Below are 23,585 nucleotides of genomic sequence, written 5' to 3'. Positions count from 1 at the left end.
AAGACTTACAAGTCTTCCCTGGCCCCTTAATTCGCCAGACTTGAACCTAATTGAGCATCTGTGGGACCACCTCGATCGTCTTGTTCGCTCTATGGATCCTCCCCCATGCACCCTCCAGCAAATGTGCGATGCACTGCAGTCAGCATGGCTCCAGTTACCTGAGACAATCTACCAGCACCTTTTTGAGTCACTCTCAGCCCATCTGGCTGCTGTCCATGCTGCACCTGGCGGTTACTCTGGATATTAGCTGGTGGTCATAATAATGTGACTCGACTGTGTATGTGGATGTAAACTGTTGTAGGGCTCAGAAGAGAAGGAGCGACATTTGGCATTTGGAGCGTGGATTTTGCTTGGTAGTAGTTTTGTTTGGGGTTTTACTGCTATTTCAATTCATAATGTAGGGGAATATGTTAACTTTGCAGAGTGTTTTAGGGCATATTAAGGTGGTATAATAATTGGGTAAATAAATAATAAAATTATTAATCCCTAGATGTGTGTTACACTTTAAAGTAATCCTTTATGCACAGGCCAGATTTTTTGGGACAGGTGTCGCACTCATAACTGGTGTCCTTTCTTATTCCTCTTTTGGAACACCTTCTGCACCTTTGTAGTTTGGGTAATTTTCTTGGGAAAATATTGCCTTGGTACAATACGGGCAGCCTCACTTTCAGCCGATGTGCTTGGACTGTCGCCTTCTTGGTTACCAAATAATAGGGTCTTGATATCCACCTCTTGAAACAAAAGAAATTTCCCCCTCTGGCTTGCACATAAAAAAATTTATTTTTTTATGGATGTAGTTTTATGAGGGCCGTTTTTTGCAGGACTAGCTGTAGCTTTTATTAGTAACATTTTTGCATTCAAGTGATTTTTTTTATCACTTTTTATTCCTTTTTTTGGGATGCAAGATCATAAAAAAACAGCACTCTCTTCATAGTTTTTTTTAGTTTTTTTATAGCACGGTAATCACTATGCGTTGTCTATGACATAAATGTATTCTGTGGGAGGGTACGATTATAGCGATACCAAATTTATATAGGTTTATGTTTTACTTATTTTAGACAATAATAAAAATCATGTTTTTCTGTTGCCATAGTCTAAAAGCCATAACTTTTTTTGGTATTTTGACGAGGGAGCTTTGTGAGAGCTTGTTTTTTGCGGAACAAGTTTTTTACTGGTACAATTTTGAGGCACATGTGACTTTTCAATCACTTTTTATGAAATTTTTTGGGAGGCAAGGTTTTTTAATACTTTTTTTTACAGCGTTCACCGTGTGCTGTAAAATTTATGTGAACTTTATTCTGCGAGTCAGTACATTTCCAGCGACATCAATTTTTTTTATCATTTTGAAATTTTTTTGTTTTATACCTGTTCCACAATTTTGATTTCTGACCCTGAATTACGGAAATAGCGTAGCTCATTAAGCTATGCTGTTTCCGTAACTCCAATAGTAGTCAGTGACAGTTACAGAAGCAGCATAGCATGCGAGTTACGCTGTTTCTAAAACTATCCTTCAGTTCTATGGGACTTACGGAAACAGCGTAGCTCAGCGAGCTACGCTGTTTCCGTAATTCATGGTCGGAAATCACATGATTCAGCCACAACACAGAGAGGTAGAACGGGGTTTAGGGGGCCCCATTGTAGAGATAGGTGCGGGTCCCAGAGGTGGGACCCGCATCTATCTGACATTATGACATATTCTGTGGATATGTCATAAATGTCTCTGATAGGAAAACCCCTTTATGACAAAAAACAGAGAACTGTAATGTGCAAAAGTATTCGCCCCCTAAAAGTCAATAATTTTTGGAGCCACCAATTGCTGCAATTACAGATGGAGCTTAACACATGTAGACAATGGTATTTTTGCCCATTCTTCCAGTCAAAACTGCTCCAACTCCTTCAAGAGATGGGTTTGTGGACAGCAGTCTTTAAGTCATTCCATGAAGTCTCAATTGGATTGAGGTCTGAGCTTTGACTAGGCCATTCCAAGGCATTTAAATGTTTCCCCTTAAACCACAAGAGAGTAACGGTCCTCTTATACGACCCGTCCAGGGCCACGTAAACGAGCTTTGATCAACGAGACAGCTCGTTGATCAGTGCTCATTTGCTCCTGTCACACGGAGCTATGTATGGGGACGAGCACTCGTTACTCTGATCGCTCGTCGCTATACATTTCTATCATGTCGGCAGCGCGTCTCCCTGCTTACACAGGGAGCTGTGCTGCCAATAATGATACTATGTTTAATTTTTAAAACGATACGATCAGCAGATGAATGAGCGTTTGCTCGTTCATCTGCTGATCGTTGCCCTGTTTACACTGGGCAATTATCGTCAATGAGCGATCTATGAACGAGCATTTGCCCGATATTTGGCCTGTGTAAAAGGGCCTTAACTTTAACAGTATGTTTAGGGTTATTGTCCTGCTGTAACTTAAACCTTTGTCCAAGTCTCAAATCTCTGGCAGACTGAAAAATGCTTTTGTCAAGAATTGCCCTGTTTTACTGTCATCAATCTTTCCTTCACTCCTGACTAATTTTCCAGGCCAATGAAAAGCATCCCCACAGCATAATGCTGCCACCACCATGCTTCGCTGGAAATTGTGTTCTTGGGGTTATGGAAAGTATTGGGTTTATGTAACACAAAGCATTTCCCATGATGGCCAAAATGTTCAACATTAGTCTTATCTGACCAGAGAATCTTCTTCCATGTGTATGGGGAGTCACATGCAGTTTAGAGAACTCAAAACATGTTTTTCTTCTTAAGTAATGCCTTTTTTTGACCACTCTTTGATAAAGCCCCACTCTGTGGAGCGTATGACTTATAGTGGTCCTATAGTCAGATATTTCCATCTGCACTGTGAATCTTTGGAGCTCCTTCAGTGGTATAGTTGGTTGTCTTTGTTGAATCTCTGATTAATACCTTTGTCAGGTTTGTAGTTGTGCCATATTTTTTCTATGTTGTTATAATGGATTTATTGGTGGTCCGCGAGATCTCTAAAGTTTGAAATATATTTTTATAACCCAACCCTGATCTATACTTCTCCTCAACTTTGTCCCTGACCTGTTTGGAGAGCTCCTTGGTCTTCATGTTTCTTGCTTAGTGGTGTCGTAGATGGAGGGGCCTTTCAGTACTGGTGCATTTATAATGACATCATGTGACAGGTCATGTGACCACATTCAACTAATTATGTGACTTCTGAAGTTAATTGGTTTGACCAGGGGTTTCATAGCAAAGAAGTTATGAACAAAGAATACATATGCACTATACAGTATATAAATATTTATTTTTTTTAAAAGCAATGTATTTTTGTTTCATTTCACTGTAACAGTGGAAAGTCCGGAATAATGAGGAAAACCACGCTATGTAAATATCTTAGTAGTTTAAATAGAGATTTATTACAGTAGGGATGACTTTGTGATTATTCATTATCTGTTGTACACTTTATATTTCTATAAGAGTGAATTTTAACTGTGCTTAAATACACTTTTGCCAGCTCAAACATTTCTTCCTTTGTGTAGGATGTCTTTTTGTTTGGAAGAAATCTTGAAATATACACATAAACCGCTATGTAATTATTACCGTGATGGAACATGATCTTACAACATCTCAGGACACAGTTAAAGCAAATTACTCCTATTAAATTGGACTTCATTCCAAAATACCCTTTTTGCTCTTCGCAATAATTCAATTCTTTTTTTAAGGTTCTAAACGGCATAGGTAGCATCCATCTTAATTAGGCGGCACATTCCTGTGAAGTAAAGCAATTATCTGAGCCTCAAAGTAATATAGTTGGAGACTATTGGTATTAGAGTCTTTCAACATGTGATGTGTCCTTAGGATGATTTAATGTTCGTATGTATGTTGTAGTGAGTTAATAGTGTGTTAAATACTGATTTAAACCTATTACTACAGAAAGTCATTTCTTGGAATAGCCAGCAAGATACAAATAAACTTAAAATAATGAAGCTGGGATCTACTGCTTCAATATTTGACATATAAAGGCTTTTGAAAAGTAAGAATATCTATGAATCCTTATATAAAAGCCTATACGCTGTAAAAGCGAAATAGCTTCTAGAATTTTCTGAGAAAACTGTAATATTATTACGCTCCTACAAGAGGGAGATTGGGGGAGATTTATCAATATCGGTGCACCATATTAATGATGCGCCAGTCTTTCCTCCAATGCAGTGTGCGACAGATCAGATTGTCAACAGACCTGGTTCTTTTGTCCGACACTTGCCTAGTTAAAAATGTGTCGGAAATGTGTGCGAAATGAGTCATGCTCAGAGTGAATCTGAAGCGCTGCCCAGTTTTTCAGAAACATTGATATGGACCAAAACAATATGTTTAGACCAACCGACAGAATAGGTAGATATCAAGGTACAGTAAGGGCTCACACGCTTGCATGGGCACCAGATTACGGCTCCATACTAGGTTGTACGGGGCTGGAATATGGCCGTGTGCTTGAGCCTTTCAGGAATACAGTTGAAACTTTTGTGCTATTCATGAAGTCACTTGTGACTTTTATACTCATGCGGAATAATTCAAGTCATATGATGACTGCAATTTTACTATGACTTACATGTGATTTCCAGTCACCATGTAGCTCCATCCTACATCTGCCACAATAAAAATCACACAAGAATTAAAATGTCAATTTTTCTGCAAATTTCGGGACTTCTGCGAATGATTTTGTTGCATTATCTGCATGTTTGGAATCAGACAGCAGAAACAGATGCTTTGTTATTACAGTAATACCTCTCATAATAGCTGTAGAACTAAGCACGTAGTGCACAATACACAGAGGAAAGTACTAATTGCAAAGGTAATTCCACTAATAACACATTAACCGTGGCACTTTAGACACAGATCTATAGACTCGACAACTGGTATTTTACTAAACTGTGAATAATTCCCCTTTGGCGCCCCATTATATTTAGCATACGTAGCGTAAACCTGTAACTCCTTAATGCCCATTGTTAGGGATCTGCCAGGTACTTCATCTAGCTATACTCCTGGGATTAATCAATCCACACCTGAGGCCAGACCTGTTCGACTGACACCATCTCCCACCAACCAGGGTGGCAGGCTCAGGAGTGGGAGAGCCTATCGCGGCCTGGTCTCTCGGAGTTAGCTCCGCCCCCTGCCCTTTATTACCTGCCCTGTGCTCTCCCTCAGTGCTTGTAATTCTTTTGGATTCCTGGCCCCACTGCTGCTTGCTCCAGCCTGCTTCTGCCGTGCTTCTGCCTTGCTGCAGTTCTGCTTGACCTGCTTTGCTTGCCCTGGCTTGCTTCTGTCTCCGTGCCCGCTCGGGTGTACTCCTTCGTCCTGGTCCTGACTGTTCGTTCGCCGCCCCGTTTCCTCGTGGCGTTCCGTGGCTACTGCCCCTTCCCTTGCGTGTTCCCTGTTTGTCTTCCTGTGCACTTAGCCAGCGTAGGGACCGCCGCCCAGTTGTACCTCGTCGCCTAGGGCGGGTCGTTGCAAGTAGGCAGGGACAGGGCGGTGGGTAGATTAGGGCTCACTTTCCCTTCACCTCCTTCCTGCCATTACATATCTCCATGGATTTTATCACCGATTTGCCTCCATCTCAGGGCAAGTCGGTGGTGTGGGTGGTAGTCGACCGCTTCAGCAAGATGTGCCACTTTGTGCCCCTTAAGAAGCTACCTAACGCCAAGACGTTAGCTTCTTTGTTTGTGAAACACATCCTGCGTCTCCATGGGGCCCCAGTCAATATCGTTTCTGACAGAGGGGTACAATTTGTTTCCTTATTTTGGAGAGCTTTTTGTAAAAAGTTGGAGATTGATCTGTCCTTCTCCTCCGCCTTCCATCCCGAAACTAATGGCCAAACGGAAAGGACCAACCAATCCCTGGAACAATATTTAAGGTGTTTCATCTCTGACTGTCAATTCGATTGGGTCTCATTCCTTCCCCTTGCTGAATTTTCCCTGAATAACCGGGTCAGTAACTCGTCAGGGGTCTCCCCGTTTTTCTGTAATTTCGGGTTTAACCCAAGGTTCTCCTCCGTCTCCACTGGTTGTTCCAATAATCCTGAGGTAGAGGAGGTTCATCGGGAACTGTGCACTGTCTGGGCCCAGGTTCAGAAGAACCTAGAGGCGTCCCAGAGCGCACAAAAGATTCAGGCGGATAGTAGACGTTCTGCTAACCCCCGGTTTGTCGTCGGGGATTTGGTCTGGTTGTCGTCCAGGAACTTGCGCCTTAAGGTCCCGTCCAGGAAGTTTGCTCCCCGATTTATTGGACCTTATAAGATCATTGAAGTCCTCAACCCTGTATCCTTCCGTCTGGAGCTCCCCCCATCCTTTCGCATACATGACGTCTTCCATGCCTCCCTCCTTAAACGCTGCTCCCCGTCCTGGTCCCCCTCGAGGATACCTCCTGTTCCCGTTCTCACCCCTGAGGGGGTGGAATTCGAGGTGGCCAAGATTATGGACAGTAGGATGGTCCAGGGCTCCCTCCAGTACCTGGTCCATTGGAGAGGATACGGGCCGGAGGAGAGGACTTGGGTACCTGCCCGTGATGTTCACGCTGGGGTATTGATCAGGAGGTTCCACCTCCTCTTCCCCACTAAACCGGGTCCCCTTAGTAAGGGTCCGGTGGCCCCTCATAAAAGGGGGAGTACTGTTAGGGATCTGCCAGGTACTTCATCTAGCTATACTCCTGGGATTAATCAATCCACACCTGAGGCCAGACCTGTTCGACTGACACCATCTCCCACCAACCAGGGTGGCAGGCTCAGGAGTGGGAGAGCCTATCGCGGCCTGGTCTCTCGGAGTTAGCTCCGCCCCCTGCCCTTTATTACCTGCCCTGTGCTCTCCCTCAGTGCTTGTAATTCTTTTGGATTCCTGGCCCCACTGCTGCTTGCTCCAGCCTGCTTCTGCCGTGCTTCTGCCTTGCTGCAGTTCTGCTTGACCTGCTTTGCTTGCCCTGGCTTGCTTCTGTCTCCGTGCCCGCTCGGGTGTACTCCTTCGTCCTGGTCCTGACTGTTCGTTCGCCGCCCCGTTTCCTCGTGGCGTTCCGTGGCTACTGCCCCTTCCCTTGCGTGTTCCCTGTTTGTCTTCCTGTGCACTTAGCCAGCGTAGGGACCGCCGCCCAGTTGTACCTCGTCGCCTAGGGCGGGTCGTTGCAAGTAGGCAGGGACAGGGCGGTGGGTAGATTAGGGCTCACTTTCCCTTCACCTCCTTCCTGCCATTACACCCATATATAATTTTTCCATACTATGGGTCCTCTTACACGGCCCGATGTGGGCCGTCTAAACAAGCGCCGATCAATGAGACAGCTAGTTGATCGGCGCTCGTTTGCTCCTGTCACCAGGAGCTATGTATGGAAATGAGCACTCGTTACTATGATCGCTGGTCCCCTTATCATTTCTATCATGTCGGCAGTGTACATTTCTATCATGTCGGCAGCGCATCTCCCTGTTTACACTGGGAGATGTGTGGCCGATAACGATAATATTTTCGTCATTTAAAACTATACAATCAGCCGATGAATAAGAGTTTGCTCATTTATCGGCTGTTCGTGGCCCTGCTTACACAGGGCAATGATCGGGAATGAGCCCTCGTTTGACCGATAAGTGGCCCGTGTAAAAGGGCCTTAAATATGTTACCTGTAAAATTTTACTTTAAGACTAAACAGATTATGGTTCAAAACTAGTGTCAATTTCATTGCTGCATAAATGACCTACAATAAAAGGTATTTGATGGACTGGCCAGCACAATCGCCAGCTTAACTCTTGTGGGATTAACTTTACCATAAGGTCAGGGAAAAATACTCTAAAAGCCAATAACACCTCTGGGAAGTTGTGCGTTTAAATATCCATTGAAAATGTAAAAAGTTTTGACAGCCACAATACCAAGCATCTTGGAGATCATGGAGAAGGAATGGCATGTTCAGTTCAATCAGGTCTCATATTGTGGAAGAGACCTCGATTTCTAAATAGGTAACAGAGTGTTCAGTCCATTTCAATTGTACATGACTTGCAATGAGGTTCAAGCATTGTCTTTGGTACATTAAAAGACAAGATGTGCGATTTAGTCACATTAACTTTATAGTCTGAAATGTCAGAAAACTGGTCGGGATAAAGTCAATATAACGGCCGCACGCTTATGCCTAACATCTAAATTTAAAAGTAATGGTATTTAAATCTATACCATTAAAGAGGTTCTTAAAAGAATAGATACACAATTTCAATATGAACTCCTTGTTGCAACGTCCAATGGTCTTAGATCTACTGTACATGCATTTCTAAATGGGAGTCCTGGACCTCTTTTTTACAACAGAGAACACCCATTTACTTACTAAAACACTTGCCCCCTCCCCCTCTAGCTATTACCACTTAAGTAGATACATTCTGGATGGTATTTGGCTATAGATATTTGAACTATAGTTCTTGTTCTGTTTGTTTTTTGTTTTACATGTTTCTGTTTTCTCTCCAAATATGTTAGGATTTGAAAATACTGTAACCTATTGAATATTATGTGGCGCTTGCAACAGTATTTTTAATTGTGCCTTATTGTGTGTATTTGATATATACTCAGGTAAATGTCTGTAACAAGAAGTATATAGCACCTTGAATATTTTTTAATTGTATTCCTCGAAAGATAAATAAAATATCATGCTTTAAAAGAATACCAAGCGTCTGAAAATCTAAAATATCTGAAGAGCTGTGACACTATTATTTCTGGTCAATTCAAATGACTTTACATGGACAGCGATTAATTTGACTGACCGACATGTAATGCTAGAATTCTGTGTGTGGCTGGCCATGGCTACACCCAGCGATCCCGGGGGTGAAAAAAGCCTGACCCACGGTGATCAGCTGCTCATTTATTTTTTATAAGGGGTTGTTTTCATGAGATAACCCCTTTAATGGTATCTTAATAAAGAAAAGTATCAATTATTTAAAAAACAAGGGCAATTTTTAATGATTCCAAAGTTTTGCATGCAATGGTATCTTACTTTCTGTTGTAGCTTCTGCACATATGAAATATCTAATGTTTTTCATCATAATGAAGCCTCCAACTGTTTCTATTCCCATATCTGTATATTCAATGTTAATGAGTTTAATTGTGCATTTTATTAACGCAACATTTTTGCTAAGGTAATTACAGTAGACCTGTCTAAGTGAATTAACAGTTTCTAGCTCTATAGGACATCACGGTTAATGTTCATTTGGGTTAAGAAGAAATGTAAATACAGAAATATACCTTAGTATGCACCTCTGCATTTCCCTGGGAACCCGATACAATTTCATGTAGCTCCTGAAAACCCCACATATTTTCAAAAACGAGGTATTTTTATCCTAAAAATTTATAAATACATATCCTTACAGCAGGGGAGCCACTTGAACCTCCTAGGCCCCCATGTAAAATCTGTAACAAGATTCCCCACCTACCATGTGCTATTTATAATACTGATGTCGGCTTATGTGGCAGAGGAGCCCCCACAGGCACTAGGATTCGAGTGTGACTGCTTCCTCTACACCCCCTATAACTATCCCCCTGAGATTAATTACTGACACCTTCAATTTCAGTTAAAGCCTAGTTTAAACACCATTTTATAGTTTATATAGAATTAATATACGTACAAATCTGAGTAATTTAACATATTGCATTACTTCTCTTATATTAGATCATGTCCATGTGGCATATTTGTTCTGCTTTGAAAAATCCATCACAAAGTACAGTATAGGCCACATTCAAATCGCCAGGAAAAGCTCCATCACACATAGGCTATAATGGTATCCTTTTAATCGAAACGTTATGAAAAGGGGTAATGAAAGTTTATGATGTTTCCGTTAAACAAATACCAATACAGCCTATTGGTGACAGATACCACTGTTAGGCATCCGTCATAGGCATTCGTCACTTATAGACTAATATGGTATCCATTTAATGTATACATCATGAAAAGCTACTGAAAAGCCCATGACATATACGTTTAATGGATGCCTGTGTAATATATGTTACAAAGTGGCATTTGTAACCCATAGGCTCCCGTGTTAAAAAAAAAAATTATGCCGAGTGGTAGATGTTTTTTGTGGGATGGAATAGCATAGTCTACTATTCCATACTAAAAAAAGGGTATACCAAAGCATACTAGCCTGAAGGAGGCCAAAATGAGTCCTTTGGGCAAATTTAGCATGTATGTTAGTATGTAAGTTACATTTTAATACAAGTCACTTATGCTGTTTTGCTGTCCATGACCTGTAGAATTGTGAATATAGCTCTGAGCTATAGTACAGAGTGTATCTCAATACACAGTAATTGTAAAATCTCTCGTTATATGTAGATTTATTCAATATATAAACTGTAAAATGATGAACATAGAGTTTCAAGAATATTTGTGGTGTGTTTTGACACCATAATTTACGCTATTTTGAGCTTTGATGGTGCAGTTCTTGTGTCTGCTTACATTCAAACCAGCATTTTGTTTTTTAGGAATTCATGAATCTCCCATACCAAATGGCCATTCACTTCCAGGAAGAGACTTTCTCCGAAAACAAATGCGAGGAGACCTCTTTACTCAACAACAACTAGAAGTGTTGGATCGGGTATTTGAGAGGCAACATTACACTGATATCTTCACAACTACTGAACCCATCAAACCAGAACAGGTAATATTTATATTTTAATAACAATTTCTATATTTATTTCAGTTTCATTGAAACTTATATTTGAGGGAATAGTGCTTGTATGTGATCTAAACATATTTCCGAAAATATTAGAAAAACCTACCTTTGAAGTGGGAGTAAACTTTTACCCCTTTAAGTCCAAACCATTTTAAATTTTTTAGTTTTTCAATCCCCACCATCCAAGAGCCCTAACTTTTTTTATTTTTACATCAATAGAATGGTGTGAGGGCTTATTTTTTTGTGGGAGGAGTTGTAGTTTTTATTGGCGTCATATAGGGCACATTCAGACGTGGCGGAATTGCTGTTGAATTCCGCTGCGGACAGTCCACAGTGGAATTCTGCAGCAGCCGTTTTTTACATTTGTTTCTATACATTTTTAGGAAACTTAATTCAGACGTTGCAGAAAAAAACTGTGCGGAAATTAGGCTGCGGTGCAGATTTTTCCCTCCACAGCATGCTCATTATGTTGCGGAGAAGAAGCGGAATTTCACTGCGGATTTCAGCCTCTGCAATGCAAAAACTGAAATCTGTGGCAAGTCCGCTGTGATATCTGCAACGTCTGAATTACCTGTCAAATATGCAAATGTTGGTGCAGATCTGTTGCGTAATTGCCCTGAATCTGCACCAACATTTGCAGCGGAAAAATTCCGCCACGTCTGAACAGTGCCATGTACTGTACTGGGAAACTGACACAAAATTCTTTGTGGGGTGGAATTCTAAAAAAAACTGTGATTCGTCCATTGTTTTTTGGGTTTATTTTTTACGGCTTTTACATGCGGTAAAAAAGTCAACTTAACTTTATTCTGCTGGACAATATGATTTTGGCGATACCAAGCCTATATAGTTTATTTTGATCTTTTACTACTTTTACAAAGAAAAAACTATTTGTTAAAAAAATAATTGTTTTGCTTTCACCATACGAGATAATAATAGTATATAGTATATTGTAATAGTGTGGACTTTTATGGATGCGGCAATACCAATTTTGTTTGTTTTATTCTTTTTTATATTACAATGGAGGAAGAATGGGAAATGTTTTTTTTTTTCAACTTTTTTTATTTTATTTTTATTTTTTTATTTTTTGTACACTACTGAAAAGTTTATTTAACTATTTTTTACACTTTTTATTAGTTCCCTTAGATGGATACCATAATTTTTACAGGTTTTACAGGCTTCTGTTATCAAATACCGCATATTATATTGTGAGAGTAGTGGAAAGATTATTAATATTTCCAGATAATAGGTTTCTCAGATTAAAGAGCACCAGTCAGCTCTGCTGAAATATATGTTTTAGTAATGCTGTAGTCTCTTGTCTTAGAGTTCTGCATTGTGCAATTCAACTGTTATTCCTACTGGAAACTTATGGATAAATTGACAACTGGGTACTACCATTCCGCTTGTCAATAGAGTGTGCCCATACACATCCTGACACAGTCATTAATGATTGGTCATTGTCAGTCTTTGTAGAGTGTGACAGCTTATTGACCAGGGTAAATGGTAACACTCAGTCATCAATTTATTCATAAATTTTCTGGAGGAGTATCAAAGGAATGACACAGCTATGAGTTTTAGGGAAAAATTCACCATCATTGGTATTTCAGAGGGAATTCAAGTATTTACTAAAACAGACATGTCAGTAGAGGAAACAGATCTTCTTTAAATTGGTTTTTACTGTACATATGTATAAATAAATTATGGGTATTCTAATTCATGGGTGAGTTTTTGGCTACCTTTTAATGAACTTTCATTTGATTTTAAAGGATATTTCGAATAACCAGATTTAGTGACTCGTGTAAAACTTTGCTTGAATTCATGTTCCTTTTTATCATAACTATATACTAAAAATCATATAATTTCAGGTTGTTTTTTATTGGAAATCTTGTGATCTAGTAGGTTTATCTAGCTGATTATTATCAGGCATGTGTATACATTGCCTTGCAAAAGTATTAACCCCTGAAAGTCAATACTCTGTGGAGCCCCTTTTGCTGCAATTACAGATACAAGTCCCTTAGGGTTGTCTCTATAAGCTTACCACATCTAGACACCGGGATTTTTACCCATTCTTCCAGGCAGTTCCTTCACGTTAGATGGGTTGTGCTGGTGTACAGCAGTCTTCAAGTCACACCAAAGATTCTTAGTTGGATTGAGGTCTGGGCTTTTACTAGGCCATTCCAAGACATTTAAACGTTTCCCTAATCCACTCCAGAGTAGCTATAGCAGTATGTTTAGGGTCATTGTCCTGCTGGAAGGTGGTGAACCTCCGTCCCAGTCTCAAATCCCTGGCAGACTGAAACAGGTTTTGCTGAAGAATTGCACTGTATTTACTGCCATCCATCTTTCCTTCAATCCTTAAGAAGTGTTGGGTTTGCACCACACATCGCGTTTCCAATGACGGCCAAAAAGTTTTTCTCATCTGACCAGAGAACCGTCTTTTATGTGTTTGGGGAGTCTGCCACATGCTGTTTGGCGTACTCAAAAGTGGTCCTATGGACAGATAACCTCAATCTCCGCTGTGGATCTTTGGACCTTCTTCAGTGTTATCGTTGGTGTTTTTGTTGAATCTCTTATGAATGCCCTCCTTGCCCGGTCTGTGAGTTTTTTTTGTTGGCCGCCTTTTCTTGTCAGGTTTGTAGTTGTGCCATATTCTTTTCATTTTGTTATTATGGATTTAATGGTGCTCCGTGGGATGTTCAATGTTTGGGATATGTTTTTATTACCCAATCCTGATCTATACGTCTCCAAGACTTTGTCCCTGACCTGTTTGGAGAGCTCCTTGGTCTTCATGTTGCTTTCTTAGTGGTGTTAAAGATTCAGGGTCTTTGAGAACATGTGTATTTATACTGACGTCCTGGGACAGATAATGTGACCTTATTCAACTAATTATCTGACTTCTGAAGTTAATTGGTTTGACCAGAACATATTTAGGTTGTTTCATAGCAAAGGGGGTGAATACATATGCACTAACAACTTTTCAGTTTTGTTTTTTAAACAAGGTATATTTTTTTCATTCCATTGTTACTATTTGGACTATTTTGTCAGGTTTATTACATAAAATCTAATTTAAAATCCATTTTAGTTCCATGTTGTGATGCAATAGAACAGGAAAAACAGCAACGGAGGTGATTACTTTAGCAAAGCACTGTATATTTAGAAACATGCTCATTGTAGACATGTTTATTATTATTATTAATAATAATAATAATAATAATAATAATAATAATAATAATAATAATAATAATAATAATAATAATATATCTACAGTACTGTGCAAAAGTTTTAGGCAGTTGTGGAAAAATGCTGCAAAGTAAGAATGCTTTAAAAAATAGAAGTGTTAATAGTTTTTATTTATCAATTAGAAAAACAGAAGAGAAATCAAAATCAAAATTTGGTGCGACCATCTTTTACCTTCACAACAGCATCAGTTCTTCTAGGTACACTTGCACAAAATGGACTTTGTAGGATTATAGTCAGGTGTATGATTAACCAATTATACAAAATAGTTGATAATGATCATCATTTTCATATGTAGGTTGAAACACAGTCATTACCTGTAGCAGAAACAGTTGTGTAGGAGGCTTAAAACAGGGTGCAAAGGTGAGGTTGTGGAGGAGTTTCATGTCACAGGTCCACCATGGCAAGACTGAGCACAGCAACAAGACACAATCTAGTTATACCCCATCAGCAAAGTCTATCCTAGGCAAAAATTTCAAAGCAGACTGGGGTTTCAAGATGTGCTGTTCAAGCTCTTTTGAAGAAGCACAAAGCGATGGGCAACGTTGAGGACCATAGACGCAGTGGTCGGTCAAGGAAAAAGTGCAGCAGATCAAAAACACATCATGCTTAATACCCTTCTAAATCAGAAGATGTCCAGCAGTGCCATCAGCTCAGAACTGTCAGAAACCAGTGGGACCCAGGTACACCCATCTACTCTTCGAAGAAGTCTGGCCAGAAGTGATCTTCATGGAAGAATTATGGCCAAAAAGCCATACCTTCAACATGGAAACAAAGCCAAGTGACTCAACTATGCACAAAAAAAACAAAACATAGCAACCAGGGTTCAGAAATAGAAAGCGGGTGCTTTGGACTGATGAGTCAAAATGTGAAATATTTGGCTGTAACGGAAGGCAGTTTGTTCGCCGAAGGGCTGGAGAGCGGTACAATAATCAGAGTCTGCAGGCAACAGTGAAGCATAATGGAGGTTCCTTGCAAGTTTAGGGCTGCATTTCAGCAAATGGAGTTGGGGATTTGGTCAGGATTAATGCGGTCCTCAAATCTGAGAAATACAGGCAGATACTTATCCATCATGCAATACCATCAGGGAGGCATCTGATTACCTCCAAATTTATTCTGCAGCAGGACAACGACCACAATCATACAGCCAATGTCATTAAGATATATCTTCAGCGTAAGGAAGAACAAGAAGCACTGGAAGTGATGATATGGCCCCAACAGAGCCCTGATCTCAACATTATCGAGTCTGTCTGATATTACATGAAGAGACACAAGGAATTGAGGAAGCCTACATCCACAGAAGATCTGTGGTTACTTCTCCAAGATGCTTGGAACAACCTCCCTGCCGTGTTCCTTCATTCTTTCAAAAACTGTGTGCAAGTGTACCTAGAAGAATTGATGCTGTTTCAAAGGCAAAGTGTGGTCACACCAGATATTGATTTGATTTAGATTTCTCTTCTGTTTATTTACTGTGTTTTTTGTTAATTGATAAAAAAAACTTCTAATACTTGTATTTTTGAAAGCATTCTTAGTTTGCAGCATTGTTCCACAACTTTCTTAAAACTTTTGCACATTATATATATACAGTCGAGTCACATTATTATGACCACCTTCTACTTTCGACGTCTGCAGCGCGTAGCCCATGAAGGAAGTGATGTGTAGTGGGCTGGCTTGGTGGGTATATAAGGTGCGAAATAGGCTGTCTGAACACATATCACTGATTGTTGCCAGGGGTAAAAAGGGGGATTTACAGAGTTGTAAAAAGGGATGATTATTGGCTTTCGGGCCAAGGGTTGCAATATTTCTCAAACAGCGCAGTTTGCGAACTGTTCGCGTGTTGCTGTGGTGAAAGTGTATCGTGAGTGGGCAAATGGCACCATTGGGAATAACCGACATGGAAACTGCGGAGCATCACGTGCCATTGATGTGAGAGGTGAATGTCGGCTACGAAGATCCACGAGGGCCGAACGACACGCTACAGTGGAGCAGCTCACAAAATCAACTAGGGGGCTACCTGACGTGTGTCTAAAACAACAGTTTAACGAACCCTACTGCGTATGGGGCTCTGAAGCAGACGGATAATCACTGCTCCTATGCTAACAAAGGTGCATCAGAAAAAAAGGCCTCAATTTTCACGGCAGTATCGGAATTGGACCACCGATCATTGGCAAAGAGTTGCGTTCTCTGATGAGTCACGTTTTCTGCTTCATCGAACGGATGGACTTTGGTGTGTCAGGCGAGAAAGATCAGAGAACAAACACCCGGCAACCATTGCTGGCAGAACACAAGCTGGTGGTGGCAGCGTTATGGTCTGGAAGACACTCTGAACCGATTTGGGTATGAATCCATCGTTGCAGATCACATCCACCCATACATGCTGTTTGTCTTTCCTGGGGCAGAAGGAATCTTCAAGCAAGACAATGCAACATGTCACCTGGCTAGAAATGTCCGACAGTGGTTGGAAGAGCACGACCAAGACTTCCAAAAACTTCCCCGGCCTCTTAATTTACCAGACTTGAACCCAATTGAGCATCTGTAGGACCACCTCGATCGTCTCTATGGATCTATGGAAATGTGCGATGCACTGCAGTCAGCATGGCTCCAGATACCTCAGCACTTTATAGAGTCACTTCCAGCCCATCTAGCTGGTGTCAGTGCTGCAAACGGTGGTTACTCTGGATATTAGCTGGTGGTCATAATAATGTGACTTTACTGTATATATATTTATTTTATACATTACAGAACCCATATAATACAGATCATTTGATTGCATTTCGATACATTTGGAGTCCCAAAGTAACATAATTAGAGAAGACAATTGGATTATGTAAACTGTCACAAGAACACTACAAGTGATGAGAACAATAGGAACACATAGTCCTATATTATAAATACATTTTTAGCTCATTTCAACTGTCTAGGTAAGGAAGGCTCCAACCCCCAAAGAGCTGCGTTTACAATCTACTGGGCATGTACTACCAGATTATAGGGGTTGTTCGGAATCTGAACACTTTTTAGAAACCTCGGGAACCTGTAAAGCAGAAGAAATATTTGTAATATACTTACTGTTAAATTTCATCCTTTTTCCTCCACCGCTGTTCTCCATGTATTTTGGGGTTTACAAGGCCGTAATAACTTTGTGTCCATAGTGACTTGTCATGTTGCTGTGACACCCAATGGCTGTTATGTCACTATGAATGAAATGCTATTGGGGCCTACAATGTATTGACAGCACATTCACATAATGTTACAAAACTATAGACATAACATAACTGCTAGTCATCGCTCCGGAATGATGGAAACCAAAGGGGAAGGATATTATAAAGATCATGCTAATAAGTCTATTTGGGTATATTACAAAGTCTGTTAATGTCTTGTTTTTCAGTAGTTTTTTTCCCTCTATAAGTCTGGATCATTAAAGTGTTTTAAAGAGGACTTGTCAGCTCTCCTCTGTGTGTTTTAGTGAATTCTTGTATTCCCCAAAAATTAACACAATTCTGGTGCATCTTCCCTTAGAACTCTGCGTTGTGCAATTCCTCTGTTATTCCACCTAGAAATGTAAGAATAAATTGCCAACTAGGGGGTTACCATTTCCCTTGTCAAAAGGGTGTGTCTCTACACAGTCTAAAAATGTGAACACTGGACAGTGTCAGATTGTGTAGGGACAACCGCCAACTGGTAACACCCAGTTGTTAATTTATTCATACATTTGAAGGAGGAATAACAGAGGAACGGTACATCGTAGAATTCTAAGATAAGATGCTCGAGAATGTTTATTTTATGGGTAATACAAATATTTGGGAAAAACCGCAGCACACAAATTTTAAATAATAAAACTATATTAGCCTTTTGATTCACCATAACATAGCGACTTTTCAACCCTTGAGGCTTGAGAAAGACCCATGCTTGGGTCGAATCGTCGTTATGTTATGGTGAAATAAAAGGCTTTTTTCAACTCGACACCGCCTTACACCCTAAGACTGCATGCCAAAAGAAAATTATTCCCCAAAGTTACTGGGGCTTATGATGTGCTGCTGATTTTTAACTTTTCCTAATACAAGTATTTAGTAAAATAGAGAGAGCTGACAGATCCTCTTTAATGTTTTAACTGTAAAACATATATCTTTTTCCAGTTACACACAATCCTGACTATTATTCTAATTTTCCCAGTTATATTCTAAAAATAATAAAGTGCCTCGACTATCTACTGCAGACTGTTTCCACAGTTTTCCATTAATTTTTACTCTCCATGGAATAACCAAGTACATTTGAATAATGCTTTACAGTCATTCTATTTAACTGTTTCCCAGATCCACTGTTTTTGCAGTTGTCTGTTAAAGCAAAATGGAAGAATTAATAGTTAAATGTTTCCCATTTATTGCGACATCAATATATCTTGTTAAGCGGAACCATGAGATTAACAACTTGATTTGTTCCTAGGAGAGATCACCGACATGGATTAAATTGATAAATTTACAAGCGGGCTTGCATTTAAAACCCACTTGAAAATTATCTTGTGTTATTTTTGTTGAAGGAGTATTATATGGGAAGCCTAGCTCAAATGGATCTTTTGCAATGTAATTTCAATGGAATTACAATTTCTACGATTGAAAATTGGTGGTGTGAATTTGTTTTTTTAATATCCAAGATATGCAATCATATGCAGCCTTCTTTGTAACTTATAACTTTTTTTTATTTTTTATTAAATAAAATTACTCACGATACCAGCTTTGTACGTGAAGGATTTCTTGCTTTTTGTTCCATTTTTTGAATACATTCCATAAGAATTTCTTTCAATGTAGAACGCTGAGCTCCTCCAACCTTGACGTTTCGGGAGACTCCGACCCCTTACTCATGGTTGGAGGAAAGAGCTCAGCGTTCTCATATAGAAAGAAATTCTTATGGAATGTATTCAAAAACGGAATATAAAGCAATAAATCCTAGGGATGTTTGAACACTAGGTGGCGCCATCTTATGTAAGCAAAATTTCATAACCTCACTGGATCATTTGTTCTTTCAGTTGTTTTCATTGGATATTTCAAAACACCAAATCATACACTGTAAATATGTAAATAAAAGCAATATCAAACTTGAGCTCCAAAGAGAAATGAGATGTTAGCATAAAGACTACTTGTTCACAAGGTGGTCCAATTACATAAGGCAAAATGTAGCAATAATACATTTTAACAATGCTTAAAAATTCAACATTGTACCAATAACAGAGAAATACTTTAAGGGGAGGATAGATAGGATCTTATAGAAGAGAGATGACCAGGTAAGGATGGATTAGGGATAGGTAGGATCGAGGAAGAAGGACTGAGAGCATAGTGGCTGGAATGCGGGGAACGCATAAGTCCTGATAAGTTTTATTATGCAACCCATGAACGAATTTAGTTGCTCATCTCTTTTTTTTTTTCCTGTATTATGTAATATATAATATTGTATGTGCATCAGTAAAGCTGATATCAACTATAGAATGTATGAACTTATTAGACTGGTGCTCAACAGCAACTATTATTTAATCACTCCACCCACATGAGAGTTACACTAGGGGGGACTACAAGTTTTTCCAATTCTATATTGAGTTAATAACAATGTATTCACACTTTAGTTTTATGTCCTTTCCCAGTTCAGTTTTATCTGTTCTTTGGATGCTCAGCTTACATTGCATTGGAGTGAGATAATAACAAAAACTGTAAGAAATAAATTTGTCTCTGATTTCTACCAATAGATGGAAAGATGTACATAACTAAGCTTTATTTGCATACAACTAGAAGAAAACTTTTAAAAATGTTACTATTATATTACTTTTGGGAGATATACATATGTAGGGAAAGGGTCATTTAATTTGTGAAAAGGCTAGTAAAGGGAAATGTAACATGATTCTATAGTGTACTATGACAATTTTTAGCAAAAGGAATATAGAGCATTAAAAAATTCCAAAAATACAGTATAAACTCTGAGGTTATGGCCTACATAAGGACTGATAAACAAATTGATCGGTGGTATCTTCAACAAGACTTTCTCCTGCAAACATTTTAAAAGAAACCTCAGGCAGGAAGACATTTTCTCTCCTGCCTAACTGCTCAGTTGAAAAAAAAAACAAAAAACAAAAAACTCTTAAAGAGTAACTGTATTTTCAGAAAACTTTTCATATGTCATAGAAACATATCAGAAGTTTTTATCGGTGAGGGTCTGGTTGCTGAGACCCGCACCATCGCTGAAACGAAGGTGCAGAAGCGTTCAGCACTTTCGGCTATGATTGGTGCACCTTATTAAGCTGAAAACGGACTCAGATAGAACATTTATGAGCCCAGCTTCAAGCAGAGGAGGAGAGCCAATCACTGCAGGTGCATAGAAGGTAAATATGCATGTCTCCACGAGAGCATGGAGATCAAGTATGGTCTTTTCTGGTGGTGGGGTCTATTGCTAATCAAGCACCCAAACTCACTCATGCACTGCCTAGCAAGCCTGACATTTGCATAGATAATTGGTAAGGAATCTGAAAAGCAAGGTAGCATGGTTCTGAAGTTAAAGGGAATGTGTCGCTAGAAAATTATTATTATTTATTTATTTTTTTAGTTAAACAGTTAGTATATAAATGATTACACATTGTTCTAATTTTTTTAATTTTTTCACAAGTCAGGAAATATTATAAATTAGATTCTAATTTATAACATTTCCATGTGCTGGTCACTAGAGGGAGCAATTCCCAAAATTGCAGCATTGGCATGTGGTAAAGCAACCTCATTGCTTTATGCTTCAAAATTGGAGAAGACACACTCGCTCTAGTGTGCTCAAACAATCCCCCCTCCTTTATCCTGGCTAGTGCCAGGAGAAAGGAGGGGGTTGAATCTTCAAACCTCCTACACTGTGTGCCGCCATTTTTTGAGCGAATGCACAGTGTAGGAGGATTAGATACAGTGGTAATCACACAGTATAACATGAAGATACACACACATCACATACACAAACATAACTTACCTGCTCCTCCCGCCGCCGCCGCTGTTGATGTCGATGCCGCCGCAGCCTCCGCACCTAGTCCTTGCATCTGAACATATGGCCGGAAGCTGCGACCGGAAGTAGTCATCTTACTGTCCAGCCGCGGCTTCCGGTCCACATGAAAATCGCGCCGGATGTCGCTCTGCCGAAGACCTTCTTTTTGGTCTGTGTGGGAGCGCCGCATGCGCAGTTCCCACACAGACGCCGTACGCTGCAGAGAATGGAACGGCTCCCGTTCGCATTCTCTATGGGGTTGTATGAGCCGTATTCCATCTCTGTATGTGCCGTTAATCGACACATACAGAAATGAAAAAAAAAATGGCAGCCCCCATAGAGATGTAAAACAAAGAAAAAAGAAAAAAGTACAACACAAAAACACAAATAAATAAAATGTATTTTAATGACATACTAAAAGCAATAACATATAAAAAAAAAATTTTCTCGTGACACCTTCCCTTTAACTTAAAGTGATCCTGTGCAATGCTGTCTCTTCTACAATGACCAAGCCAGGGACCAGACCATATATAGTGAGCTATTGTGTTCTTATTAGAACCATAATTACTAAATATTGTACATCATGATGGAAAATTTCTGCAAATATACAATACTTTGCTCATATAAAAGAAATGATTAAACCACGATTGTAATAGTGTTGCTATTGGGACGTTCAAGACAAGTGAAATATCTCACAGGGTGGTGAGAAGATATCTTATTGTGTATGTTTCTATACTCTACCTTTCCTGCTTGGTTCCCTTTCATGCTTTGCTAGTTCATGCATTATTAGTCAGACTGTAGAAAAATGTTTGTTTCTGTGAATAGATGACGAAATGCATTGTAATACTGGAGCTATGGAATATCCACTCCAGAGGAAAATTATTATTCTATAAATTGATGACAAAATTATTAATAATTAGTAATAAATTCTTAAATACTCAATCTTATTTGGACAATATTTGTGATGGGTACATCCTTGTGGAAAATATACACAACCTACAGAATTTCCTTTTGAAATTAGATTTTCTAAAACTCATTTTAAAAGCACCCCATTATTTTGATTCTTCCCATGATCCTAGAAAGTTTAGAATAGTATATCTATATTTCTCCATATTTGTGTAATATCAGTTTAAGATTTTGATATATAAATATAACAAAACTCAGAAAACAATTTGTTATAATACATCTTTATAAGTAGACAGATTATTTCTGTTAACGTTTTATTATTGGAAAAGGTTTAATGTCACTCTTAATAAAACGTATCAGCTGTAAAATGCTGTTTTCTGGGTACATCAAGAGAGTATATTAATCATCCAATGTTCTTCTAGCTGTAGGTTAAGAACTTGTAGAAATGTAAATTTTCCTCCAGTTTCTGGCAGAATCGTACTGCTGTCAGGTTGCTGCTTTCCGCTGCTATCAAACTGCATGAACCTGCCCTCGCTCGCCTCTGTCTGAATCTGTGTTTTCTTGAGATGCGAGTAGGAAGCGGGTCAGATTCTCAACTGATCTTGTCACTACTACCGTAACATTCACTAGTCAGTTTTTTTCTATCTCCGTAACCATATGTCTTGTTAATGAACTAGCAGTTGTGTTTGAGAAAGGTATAAGTACAAAAAATAAGAAGCGATTTGCCATGTAATATAATAATCTGATTTATTATTATATCATACTAGGTGAATTTTCAGAATAAGGGTATGTTCACACGCTGAGCCAAAAACGTCTGAAAATACGGAGCTGTTTTCAAGGGAAAACAGCACCTGATTTTCAGAAGTTTTTTGAGCAACTCAAGTTTTTCGCGCCGTTTTCCGCCGTTTTTTCGGCCGTTTTTGGAGCTGTTTTCAATAGAGTCTATGAGAAAACGGCTCCAAAAACGTCCCAAGAAGTGTCCTGCACTTCTTTTGACGAGGCTGTAATTTTACGCGTCGTCTTTTGACAGCTGTCAAATACGACGCGTAAATTACAGGTAGTCGGCACAGTACGTCGGCAAACACATTGAAATGAATGGGCAGATGTTTGCCGACGTATTGGAGCCGTATTTTCAGGCGTAAATCGAGGCATAATACGTCTCGTTTACGTCTGAAAATAGGTCGTGTGAACCCAGCCTAAGCCATCATGTGTTTTGTGTGTGCATGAATTTTACCAATATTCCTGACCACAATTTTACCTGTATGATAAATTTTTCAGCAGTTAGCCCCCTCTACAGGCTCCATATCTAAATGTAAATTTTTCCTAAACTCAGCTTGAGAGGGGGTGTGCACTAGCTGCTAGGATGTTCTCCCACACTCAGGAGCACTGCACCCCGTCCCCAACCCACAATACTGTGCCTGCTTCTAGTAAACTAGCAAAGGTGGCTGATCCTGTCCTTGGTGAGTGCCCCATGTTCCCACAGCCTCAATGCTGTGATCAATAACCTGCTTCTTCATGAGACATGACAGCCTGTCTGTAGACCCTCACCCCTTGTTTCACAGACATAGTAGCGGAAGACGGTTTAGGACAATGAAAAGACTGAACAGTGCTGGTCTCAAGCAAGCTCTGCTGTGAGATAGTCTCAAACTTATTAGAAGAGGATCTGTGCATCAGCAGAGTCCCCCCTCCTACCCCTTCCTCACACAGTGTTTCTGTTCTGTGATCCCTCTGTGAGAAGCCTCAAGAACTTTCATGCCTCACAGTTGTTTTTTTCAGTGAGTGCAGAAATTCTGAACAGTTACAG

General features: G+C 39.6%; 1 protein-coding gene across 3 annotated transcripts in view; it reads left to right on the top strand.

Annotated features, from left to right (window-relative positions):
* The window catches only part of PAX5 (paired box 5), a 247,605-nt gene that overhangs the window by 93,904 nt on the left and 130,116 nt on the right, over positions 1 to 23,585 (top strand). For all 3 annotated transcript variants that reach the window (XM_075825553.1, XM_075825552.1, XM_075825550.1), the window contains exon 6: positions 10,455 to 10,630. In XM_075825553.1, coding sequence (XP_075681668.1) covers positions 10,455 to 10,630 — 176 coding nt within the window. The remainder of the gene's footprint in view (positions 1 to 10,454; positions 10,631 to 23,585) is intronic.

This window comes from Rhinoderma darwinii, chromosome 1 (assembly GCF_050947455.1).
Source record: "Rhinoderma darwinii isolate aRhiDar2 chromosome 1, aRhiDar2.hap1, whole genome shotgun sequence".
In the NCBI taxonomy this organism is placed as follows: Eukaryota; Metazoa; Chordata; class Amphibia; order Anura; family Rhinodermatidae; genus Rhinoderma; species Rhinoderma darwinii.
This window is presented reverse-complemented; position numbering and strand designations above follow the sequence as displayed.